The sequence below is a fragment of the Musca domestica genome, unplaced genomic scaffold (assembly GCF_030504385.1).
Source record: "Musca domestica strain aabys unplaced genomic scaffold, Musca_domestica.polishedcontigs.V.1.1 2, whole genome shotgun sequence".
NCBI lineage: Eukaryota > Metazoa > Arthropoda > Insecta > Diptera > Muscidae > Musca > Musca domestica.
The window spans coordinates 1,900,884-1,913,243 of NW_026712249.1; the positions used below are offsets into that span (position 1 = coordinate 1,900,884).

A 12,360-nucleotide genomic window follows, 5' to 3' on the forward strand; every position below is an offset into this window, starting at 1 on the left:
GGTGGCCAACCGAAGGTGCACATTTCAGCTGACCTCTTTGGCAAGTAAACACGATCATTTTGTTTGTTTACAAACTGCTGGAGAACGAAGCTCTTTTGAGTCTATTTTCTTTCTTTTGCGGTGTAAATTCTTTCAGTATTTGGAATTTCAATGGTTTACCCCGAGCTTATTTTTCAATATTTGCCGAATGGATTATGTTCAGCTCATGAGCCATTTTTCGGCCACTGCGACGCGGGTTTCCATCAAGCCGCTTCTTTACTTTTCGAACCCTTTCTGCTGATGTTGCTGTTTTTTCCGTCCACTTACTTGTCACTGGAATAATTTTAACAGCTGTCGGATAGGTGGCTTAGAAATGACAGCAGTCCGAAATTGGTTGCAGTTTTTTCATCTCACCCTGTGTAGTTCCTCGTTTTCGAATATCCCCCAAAAATGTACAACCTCGGTATTTTAATAATTTATTTCTAATAGGTTCTTTTTTCTCCCAGGCACTTTTAAGATTTTACCCATATTTTTCGTACCAAATAATAGTCCATGCTGATATGATTGATTGCTGAGAAAAAAAAATATTCTGCTTTTTTGCTCCATAATTCATTCAATAGTAGCAAGAATACGGAGGTATTCTTTTATGGTATACACTCATCCACATTGAGTATAATCGACGAATTCATTTCTCCACAGATAAGTATAATGTGGAGATTTTGTTATTTGATCGTTCCAAACTAAAAACTTTTGAATCACATAATCCTAAAAATATGCTATTAAAATAAAAATATAAAATGTGCTGGCCTTTTAAAAGGTTTAACTGATTTTGAAATATATAATCAAAAATCCATAATATTTTGTTAATCTATATTGGGCCATAAAATATGTTTGAATTAATTACAAACCGCTTCTAAAAGAATAGCACAAACAAAATTGTTGACATTTTAACTGTCTCAACATGACTGAGAGTTGGCACTGAGTGCGCAGGTTCCATACTCTAACCCATAAAAAAGGGAAAACAAAACACTTTCTCTTTAAACAACAACCGTGGCTGGTTAAGAGGATTGAATTTTCAATACTTTGTCTCTTTTCTGCTTCGTGTGTATCGTGTATTTGCAAATTCGATTTACAATTCCCACCAGACGCCACATTTATTAACAGCAAAACTCTCGATTATCGGTGCTACCAAGAATAATGCGACTAGAATTAGTCGGTAAATAGTTTTGGACCCATCAACATGTCCGGTGGACTGCAAGTCGTCGACGGTTTCTGATACTTTGCTGTCGTGTAGTGCAAGCACTGGTGTCGTCGCTGTGAATGTCATTAAAGAAAATTTCAAATTCATTCATAGATTTTCCTCCCTCGGTTTACATAAGAGCCATATATCGTCGGGAAATACCGAGAAACGTTGAAAAAATTACATTTTCCTTTCGAAAGGCATGTGATACGCGGATATTTCCTGTGATAACACAAAATAATTAACAACAACAAATAGTTTTATATGGTAATACATTTCTCGATGTCATCAAAAATTCATATGCACCCAAAAATAATGTTGGAAACCTTGAACTTGCAACGTCACTTGAAGAACATCCCATGATATATTCAAGACCAAACACCGCAACAAAAAAAAAAAAAAAATCGGTGGCTATGCGAACAACAAACCAAAACAAATTATTCAACAAGTGTGGAAAATGAGAAAGTGGCGAAACAAATAGTGAATGTTGTGATTGACATAGAATAGAAAAATAGAAGGCGGACATATGACGTTCTAACAATGGACGCAAATAATGAATGACAAATTGCATGTCCTTCCCCCTTCTCAGCCGCTTAGTTCTCAGCGTCACGGGAATGTTTGGTTGTATGAAAACAAGTTTGAATTGTAAATATTAAAAGTGAATACCTTTAGAAATGCACGTAATTTAAATATTTCAAGAAAAAAACTAAATTTGAGTGGAAATTTACTTTTCGAAGATTTAAAATCCGTTAATAGAACGTTGTAGTGCTTAATATTTCACAATGATAATAAATTCAACTTTAAGCAAAGAAAAGGGCATTGCCCTTTGCAGACAAACTGTTGACGAAACAAACATCACAGTGAGGGTGAAAAGTACATGTTTATGAAAAAAAAGGAGTCCAACGATGCCCTTGGCCAGTAGATATTGGAATAACAACAACAAGAGATTCAAATATATACTCTGATAACTGGTGTAATCTTAATTAAAAAATGGATTAAATAACTGGCGTAGTCAAGTGGGACAATTTCAGGAGGAATGGGGCATAACTTGTATATATATGATTATAAGGAAATATTCGTTAATCGAGGGAGAGAGCAATTCAATTTAGAAGGAAAATAGGCCCATGAGAACGGAAAGATTTGTCAAACGAGTGCTGCCTTTATAGCTGTGACTGTGTCAGATGTCATTTCGTTTTCAGTGATTTTAATTTATAAGGAATAGTGGCAATTTAGAACCATTATATAGAGATGTATGGGGATGGGGGACAATATTAAAGCCTAAATCAATATATTGTCCATATTCCATATCATTTTAAAACCTGTTGATGGTCGCGGACATGTTGTATTCAAACTATCCACAAAAGGAAACGAGTCCGTAGGTGGGCTACATCATTCCACATCTTGGTTTATAGCAGAACCACCAACTTTTAGAGATATTCAAATACTGTCAACAAATTTTTGTGGTGCACGGCATGAAGTCTATCTGAAATTCTGTACCATAAATAGCACACAGGATATACCAAATGTGATTTCCATGTGTAACAATTTGGAATAATATAATTTCAAGCATATAATGCTACAGGAGTAGAGCTTCACATAAACCCTAAATGTGGTTAAAATAATAAATATAACAGTGTGGCTTGTTTGTTCGGGATACCGTAGTATTTTGTTGTTGCAAAGTGGTCAGGCTTTATCCCTTTATTGTTGTTTTTATAAAAACAACGTTTTTTTATTAGTGGAGAACGATGGTAATGTTTACCAGGGGGTAAGGCAGGGAATACCTAGGTTTCGGAAAGAGCCACCAATCCTCATCAGTTCCCTTGTTTTATGTCTGGGATATTCTCCACAGAAGTTATTTTAAAAGTAACTTCTATGACAAAAAACATTTTTTACCCAAGTGACGAGATCGTAAGCTCAATAGAAGAGGAACCAAAGAATTAAATAAAACTAAAATTGTTTTGGAAAGTCTTCTAAATCTTACAACCGCACTTATAAATAATAATATAATAAATATATCGAACATCGGAAGATACTGTAAGGTGGGCGCTATAGGGAAATTTAGAATGGGTAATATTCGACCATCAAAATAACAATAACAAATATTTAATTTTAAACGGAAGTCCGAAAGATAATTTAGCTAATATCGCTAAAAATACCGAATAACCCAAGATATCGTTTTAGAAGGGCTAGAGGAAAAATGTGGAGCTACATAGAAAAATGTTCGGTGACCGGACTATAACAAAAACTTCATACCAAATTAGAAATAATTGTGTCTAAAATCATAAAAATTCGGATTATGGGGAAATACCTATATATTAAGATATACCAAAACGTGGACTGATATAGAATCTGCCAATTTTTTTACTTTGCTGAAAATTGAGTGTAGGTTCGGCTGAGTGACACTTAGCGCCGACCTGTTAAAACCAATAGTTTCCAATATCCTCCTCTTCAAGGTCCGATAACGTAACGGCCACTCTATGCCAGAGCTCAGATTTGCTCATTTTTACTCGGGAGCAAAACTTGCTCGCGAGCAGGATTACTCAAAGTCTGGGAGTTTTTTAGGGAATCTACTCTTTACTATCTTGTTTTGTCTGGGAGAACTCCTGTTGGAAAAATAATAGTAGTGTACTTTAAAGGGAGGGAGGCAGGGCGTTTGATCGTGTACAAAATTTATTTCGATGATTGTTTTTGATTTGATTGTTTTTGTTACGTTTGCAGCAGGTGGTTACAAAAATACACACACGCACATAGCAACACAACTCTTTGCTGATCGGCAAGAGTAGATCGCTTGATTTTGAAAAAAATTTACTCCCACTCAAAAAGCAGAAAATCATGCTCACTCCTATTCGAGTGACATCGAAAAAATGAATTTCTTTTCCGCTTCCAGGAGTGCACTCGCTCGAATTCGAGTGATTTTCACTCTTTGAAAAAATTTGAGCGAGCTTTTCGCTAGTCTGCCATTTGCTCATTTTCGACGAAAAACGGCCCAATTATGTCTCTGGGAAAAAATTCGCACCAATCAGTTGTTGGTTTTGGGTTCATCAGCTTTTCAACATATGCGTGCGGGTTTTCTTTGTCCCAAATTTAAAAACTTTGTTTGTTTACATACGAAGCTGACCCATCTCTTCCAAAATCTGTAAGCAATTTTCGCACACATAATTCTGCAACATAACCATGATTTTTAAAGAGAAGACTTCTACAGACGAAGAACGCTAAATCGACTTAGAATTTTATGCTAATCACGAATACATTTGTTTTATGGGGCCCCGGGCGAATATTTAAAGTTGCTACAAACGGAATGATAAATGGAACTGGGTATGGATCCCAATCAGGTTTTAGATGCTCGATTTTACCAGGCTCCTCCTTGAAATAGTGTTGAATGACATTCAAATTTTAATTTTCTAATTCTCGAGATTGTGCATATGATGTGTAAATTGTTAATGACGTATGTGATTCACCACTCGTCGTAATTTGGAAATTTTTGCCACATTGTAACAAAATATCTTCCAACACTTGACACACACTGTAACTTCAACTCTTGTGAACGTGTGTGTGTGTGTGTGTGTGGTCGGTCTTGTGCTCATACTGGTGGCAATAGTTGTCGCGATGGGTTATCATTTGTCAATACCAATAATCAAAACTGATACCAATTTCCACAAGTGCCAAGTCCTCTTATCGGCATATTCCGATAGTAGAGGCCCTGCTTTTGTTTGTTGTAATTGTTAAAACTCCAATAACATGATCCAAATACCAACAGAAAGAAGGTGGTCAAATGGAAAGAATTAACCCATTGGTGGCACCATTTAGGGTGTTCTCAATTCTCGACACACAAATGCAATGCACCAATATTGCCAATCATCATTTTAGTGGTCAGACGAAAGAATGAAAAAAAAAACACTGCCCGGCTCTCCAAAACTTGTTGACATGCATTTTGTTACAATCGATTTAAACTGTTTTCCAGCGACAATGTAACTTGAGAACCATGGCCAACTGCAAAGTTGCTGGGTTTTATTTCCACGATAGACAATCAATTATGACGCACTGACACTTTATTGGGTCGTGACAATTCAAGACGCTGACGACGATGAATCAGAACAAAAGAAGAGACCATTTTAATTTAAAGCGGAATATATTTTAAGGTATTCACTTAATTGCCGGTAATATGTTTAATATGCCACAAATATGTTTTGATTGGATAGTTATTTTAAGAATTCAGGTGTACTCACCTTTCGGTTGTTTTATTGGATTTATGGATTTGAATAAAATCTAGAAATAAAATGTAAATAAATGCATTTAAGAAAGTGATTCTGGATGAAACTTATAATGAGATGTTGTGATGTGTTTGAAAAATAATTTGAGTTGAAAGCAGAATTCGGTAGAGTGATGAGAAACGGTAGTCGTAGTGTAGGTTATGTGATACCTCCCACCATATTTAGCAGTTACCCGTAACAAATAATCGATTTTGTCAGAATTTGTGTGAAGTTCGTTATTGGGGACTATACGACCTGCTTACCAAATTTTTTGTCATATACTGTAGTATTTGCAAAAATGTCGAACGATCTTTACGTTATCTAAACAGTGAATTATTTTCTATGAAAATGTTTACTTTTTGTGGGGGAGGGACCAAAAGGAATGGATCATGCGGAGTTTGATTACCCGCGAGCTTCAGTCTGACTCTAAAAAGAGTTGAAGTCATGGTCCTAATATTACAGTGACCTGTAATTAAGCCTACTACAAGCATTAGGTCCAATTTCGCCATGGAAATGAGTCATAGAGATCTCCAAACTTCGATCTTAGTTTAACAATAATATTGCAATGTTTGAAGTTGTGATCAAATCATCGGATACTTCCTGCGAAAGTTATCGTGCGCACCAGCCAGACGGGCATCCCTATTTCCTGAAACGGACTTGGTCGAAAGAGACCAATGGTCTAAAAATGTCATTTCGGTGAGACCATATTTCCCGTATCAAATGATAAATACCCTTTGTATCTGTATGGCTGAGAGTATAAAAAACATCAAAAAAGTGAAACCTGATCAATGTTGACAAATATATATTTCATCCTCCAATTCAATCTAAGCTTTTTACATACATACTTCCTTCGTCTTATGTGAGATTCAGATTCCTCAAAATTTCTAAATTTTACGGCGGAAGATACCGGGAGTCATGCCATTTAATTTAATTTAACTAATATTAGAATGTGTATGAAAAATTAATCATTCAAAATGTTGACCCTTTGTGAGGGTCGTATAATATGGAGTAGTCCAATTTCATACCTATTTTAAATCAGGCACATATGTCAGTTAAATACCTTCGTTTCCTACTATAGATACGTTTTTAAACCCTCAGTCCGCCAATGTGTACCTTATCGGAATAACGACCTTTTAACAAATGTCTCTTTGGACTAAAATTTGATCTAATGAAAAGTTGAAATATGTAGGTCCAATCTCTATATTACGTCCCCAACCGAAAAGTATTTACCGATATTGCACTGCTTTGATCCCGATTAAAGTCTGATAAAAATAGGGCTTTATCATGTGTACCAGTCGGCCAAATAAACGGACGCACATGGCGCGATAGTATCTAACACCTTGAAATGGATGTCGTCCAAAGATACTAACGATATATACCCTCCGTAGCCGTAAAGCTAAGGTTATAAAAATAGGCAAGTTGTTAAAAAAATATTTTCTAAAGTAATTAATTCAAATATATGTGGCCAAAACAGATGAAAACGGCATTTTTTTTATAAAAACAAAGTAATTTTTAATAAATGTTTAATTCTAATTTTCGTCGAAGGCTTTTTCAACCTTCTGATGTGACGTTTCTAAAAGAGAACGTTACTCACTTCTCAACAAATCATAACATATAAATAAAAGCACATCCCTCGTAAAAAATCGTTCTTCTATTAGCTCTTTTAAGAGAAACCCCAAAATCAAATATCATCACGTTCTACAAATTATACCGTGTGACAACAACCGAAAGATTAGCGCTATAATTCCCAATACGTACACGAAAAAGATTAGCAGTCACAGGGAACATATCTGACATGCCAACCATAGCAATTGGAGTCTAATAAACAACAACAATTTAGGAAACAATAAAAAAACGTTAACATTTGGCCGGACCGAACATTTAATACCCTCAATCATGAGGTAAACATTTATAAAAATAAAGGCATCGATATTAGATATTCGAACTACTAATGTCAGTGCCATCGGTTGGAATATTTACAATTATCGAAATTTAACAAATCCCATAAAAAATGTGGCTAAAGTAGCACAAATTCCCAATATCCGAATGTACCGTTATATGCGAGCAATAGGAAACCGTGGACCATAGACAACTTTATACCACAGTGGACAAAACCCACAAACTTTCAATACCAAATTTTAAATAATTCCATTGAAAAACGGGTCAAATATCATCCGAATACCATTATCTTGAAGTAAGGTTATATATAGGGTCTATAGGAAAACGAGGTCCAGTATAGCTTATCCTAGACAAAATGTAAACGATAATCCCACATTTTTAAGCTCTACGTCAAGTAATAGGGGCTACACCATGATTCAAACCGAGAGACATAATAATATGCTGATCACGAAAATATACACCTTATTTCTTCTCCGACGAGTATTTGAAGATATTACAAACGGAAGGTCAAATCTAATATACCCTCCTTTCAATGGTGGAGTGTATAAGCAATCTAATGGAGAATACACTCACCACACCACCCGCCCGTCCCCCACCATTAAACAATTTTATTGTAGCTATTTGTCAATGAATGTGCGTATATCTCTCTTGGTTTCAGGTTGTCGCCTTATCTACCACCCATTTCGTAGCAGATTTATGAGTTCATGGACAAATCGAAAAGAAATCCCTATGCTTCAGTTTATCAAGCCACCACCGTGCCGATCAAGGTCAAAGACAAGAAACCGAAGAGGCGCGACAAAAGTGATTTGGGTGAGGATTTTATAGCGCCCGACGGCGGTTGGGCATGGCTGGTATGCATTGCGGCTGGAGTATCGAATGTAGGTGTGACCCGCATCCGCTCAGCAACGACTTCTCTCCAACTAAACTATACCGCTTTCTCTTTCGCATAGCTTTCAATTTATCCCTGCGTACAACAATTTGGTTTCATTTTTAGAGAGCGTTTAGTGGGCTTGGGTCTCAGCAGCTCGGAAATAACCACCATAATCAACACAAATCCAGCAGTGTCGGCATGTACGGGTAAGTCGCGATTGCTTGGAAGATTTTTAAAATACTTCATTGAGTTTTGCTCATCCTTAGGCCTTTTAAATGGACCCATGTTCAGACGCTTCACCTTTCGCCAGGTGGCCATGGCCGGCTCCCTGCTGATATTTTTGGGCATCATCTTAACGGCTTTCTGTGAGACTTTTCTCGGTTACATGATCGCATATGCCTTACTTTTTGGTGAGTACGACTACCGTTGCATTTCTCGGGAATGCCTAAATCGATATGCTTCTGCGTTATAGGTTTTGGCATGGGTATCAGCGTGTCCGCCTCCTCACTGGCCATCAACACATATTTCAAGAACAAACGCAGAAAAGCAGCCGGATTCTCGTGGACAATTACGGGAGTGGGTCCAATTGTTCTGCCGCACTTGGTCACCTTTTTGCTGTCCGTGTACGGTGTACAGGGAACGGTTTTCATATTTGCCGCCCTTTCGTTGCATACCTTCATGTGTGCCCTCATATATCAACCGGTTCGATATCATGCGCCAACGAGTAGTTCCAGCGACGCACAACCGGCATCTGTGCTGGAGGACAATACCCAACACATGTGCAAGTACTGTGAGATGCAGTTGAAAAAGCAAAAAGGCATATTTTCGTCCCAATACCTCTATCAGGATGATGACGAGGACAAGCCGGGCTTCGAAATCATTGAACCCGGCACACCCATGTTGTCGCGAGCCAACGACGGATGGTATGGCTCCAGATTGTCTCTGGCTTCCGGCAAACATCGTTTGCGCACAATTTCCAGCTCCAAGGACATAGAGTCAGTCAATCGTTTCGGTCGCATGATTAGCCAAGAGGAAGAACTCAAACAGAAATCAGTTCTGAAACCCAACAATTTCAAAAGGGAGAGAGATATTGCCCTGAACCAGGGCATACAACACTCCAAATACGGAGGGGCTACCTTGAAATGTACCTGTGCCGAGGAGAGAGCTTTACTGGAACTAAATAAAATCCACGCATTCGATGACATCTCAACGAAGGAGGATCGCAAGGACCTTGACCAGGACAAGAATTCCGAAGATTCGGAATTAAGTGCCTCCGAGATGAGCTTTCTACAAAAGGTCGTTGCCTTCTTCGATTTGGGTCTGCTACGTGATTTCACATTTGTGAATTTGGTGGTGGGTTTGACCATCATTAATTTTGGCGAGCTTAACTTCTCAATATTGACACCCTTCATACTGAATGATTTCGGTCTGGAGATTTCCCAAATTACTCTCTCGACCTCAGTGCTGGGCGGCATGGATCTGGCCACACGATTTGTGATGCCCTTCCTAACCGAGAAGGTGGCATGGGACAATCGTGTATTCTTCCTCATTGGAGTGGTTGGCATAGCTTTGGGTCGCACCGTTATAGCCTGTACCCGCTCATTCCCCGTCATAATCAGCACCTTTGCCGTAACGGGGATCTTCAAGGGTGTACGCACAATTTTCTGGCCTCTAATTATACCCAGCTGTGTTCCATTGAAGCGACTGCCAGCAGCATCCGGTCTACAGCTTTTAATATCCGGTCTATTCACCTTGGCTGCTGGTCCATTTGTTGGTAAGATGTCACGCACACCCACACATACATATGTTTCGTGTGGAAATTAATGATTCGTATATTTGCAGGTCTCATTCGTGATCGTTTCAACTATGCCATTGCCTTGCATTGTCTCAACATGATGACGTTCATTGCAGCCATTTCATGGACGGCCGAAGCATTGATCCGTCGTTATCTACAAAAGCCAAGTACACTGAATTGTGATTGAATATACCTACTTATGTAATATAATTATATATTTAAGACTTTTGAACTTTGTACATTTTCAAGATGTAAATATGAAATAAATGAAAGATTTTTTAATGTATACAAAAAAAAAATATCTAATTTTGGAATATAACCCGGCACAAATTGCCAAAAGTCATTCGTTGCGGAGAAATTTTTTCATGAAACATTTCAAGACCATCAATTTGGAGTTCTGATTCCTTCAATGACAATACTCATGGATGAAAGTGATATCGTCGAAGCGATATTTGTAATGGGTTCGAGTTTAATGTGTGTCTAAGGTCATATATTAGTATTTCGAAATGAAATTGGACGACATCACTAAGCTCTCATAATTCGGACTCGAGAGCAAAAAACTGCCCTTGTTGGTCTAGTCTACATTTAGAAGTCTACACATTAGAAGATGTAGGTATTCTGGCACAAGAAACAATTACGAAAGTATAAATTATAAGGCAGACACGGAACACTGTGTTGAAATTGTGAGAATGTCACGGTGGCTGAAGAAAATGTGGTATAAAATTAAAAATAAATATAAAAATGTAGATATTTTGATATTTTTTTAATTAAATGTTTGTTATGTAAATGTTACTTTTTTATCCATTTCCCCGCTCCAATACAAAAGACATTGCTGATATAAACAGTATCCAATTCGCAATTTAATTGGAGCCTCTCCGCTGTTAAAATCTTGAATTGTGTCAGGCAAATACGTGTAGTTAGAAATCACTTGAAAAAGTGTTCAACTGCTACTTTGCTATTAAACATGTTGCTGGGTTATGTACAATAAATAAACTTGTTTTCATGGCATACTTTTAGGAGCAATGATTATTGACCAAAACCACTAGGGTTGCCAACACACCGAATTATCATTTTGTGATTAAATCATTTGTGAATAAATCATTTAATAAATTTTAAGGATGTTTGGTCATAGGCGTGGTAAAATTAATTCAAGTCAACCTAATTTCAAATAATAACATCCAGTACTGAATTTGGTGTTATTTACGATATCACATTTAACTTCATTTAAAATAGGCTTCCATTGCTGAATTGTGTATATACACGGAATTTAGGGGCATTTGAAGAAAAAATAGATTGTAAATATATGATTGCACAAGGTTGCCTCCTACATTCTATTAATGATCATTGGAAAATATAATGCTTTTGAGGGTTTGGTTGAGTCAATTTTTATGTCTAGGATCTCGTTGGTGTCATACTTTTTTCACCATTTGAGATACACTTTCAAAACCTATTTTTCCATTCTCTTATATCTGCTCTGGTTTTTGAGATATCCACGTAAAAACAGAAGAAAACATATCCCTGACAATGATTGTCGAAGACAATTCCAAATAGCATAAAACAAGTTGTAGCGGATCGAAATGTTCCACTTCTTCTATATTAGTATTATCAAACTTTAAAGGAAATCGAACATTTATATCCAATTTTATATCATCAATCATAAATTCTGGTTGAGAGAAATATTTAGATGTAAAGAATCGCTGAGGGAGATGTATATCATCTTCACATCAGATGTTGCGTTAGCAAAAAATGTTTGTATGTGTGAAACTTGAAGAGAGTTGGATGCTTTTTTCGCTTTCATTGAGCGTTTTGTTTATCAAAATCTTGAACCTTATTTGGGGGAGGTATCAGAACAAATGGTACAATGTCTACCATGTTTATAACATATCTTGTGTTGATGGAAATATTGAGATGTACCAAGCCTAAATGCAATCGGATTTTACATTCGCGTTTTATGAGCTTCATGGTTATTCAAAATTCTAACCCTTTGTGGGGGAGATACCAGAAGAAGTGGTCCGATATATCCCATCTTCACACCAGACCTTTGATTAATAAAAATATTGTGATGAATGCAATTTGAAGATAATCGGACTATTCCTTCACATTTTATAAGAGTTATAATTATTCCAAATTATGAACCTTTGTGAGGGGGGTAGTTGATGGAGAGGACCAAAATTGTCCATTTTCGCACCTGACCTAGCACTGTTGCCAATATTAGCATATGCAAAGTAAATTATATTCTTTGAAAATCTTGACATTTTGTGGGGGGTACCAGAAAGGGTGGACCTATATTGCCCATCTCCGAAATCGATCTCATCAAATCGGATAC

General features: G+C 37.0%; 1 protein-coding gene across 2 annotated transcripts; it reads left to right on the forward strand.

The window, feature by feature from the left end:
• The first annotated feature begins 1,177 nt into the window (after nucleotides 1–1,177).
• On the forward strand, nucleotides 1,178–10,317 carry LOC101896173 (uncharacterized). Of its 2 annotated transcripts, XM_005183002.4 has the most exons (6): nucleotides 1,178–1,486; nucleotides 8,027–8,246; nucleotides 8,319–8,445; nucleotides 8,506–8,649; nucleotides 8,712–10,013; nucleotides 10,082–10,317. In XM_005183002.4, exons 2-6 carry the CDS (start codon nucleotides 8,073–8,075, stop codon nucleotides 10,219–10,221), a joined length of 1,887 nt encoding a protein of 628 aa, XP_005183059.2. In that variant the 5' UTR covers nucleotides 1,178–1,486; nucleotides 8,027–8,072; the 3' UTR covers nucleotides 10,222–10,317. The 2 variants fall into 2 exon arrangements, with proteins under 2 accessions (XP_005183059.2, XP_058977595.1); XM_059121612.1 differs by lacking the exon at nucleotides 1,178–1,486 and having other exon boundaries at nucleotides 8,112–8,250.
• Nucleotides 10,318–12,360: the final 2,043 nt, after the last annotated feature.

Coding starts and splice junctions, on each gene's coding strand:
- LOC101896173 (XM_005183002.4), top strand. CDS start 8,073: ATGGACAAATCGAAAAGAAATCCCTATGCTTCAGTTTATCAAGCCACC. Junction 8,247..8,318: donor TTGCGGCTGGAGTATCGAAT/GTAGGTGTGACC, acceptor TCTTTCGCATAG/CTTTCAATTTATCCCTGCGT. Junction 10,014..10,081: donor GGCTGCTGGTCCATTTGTTG/GTAAGATGTCAC, acceptor GTATATTTGCAG/GTCTCATTCGTGATCGTTTC.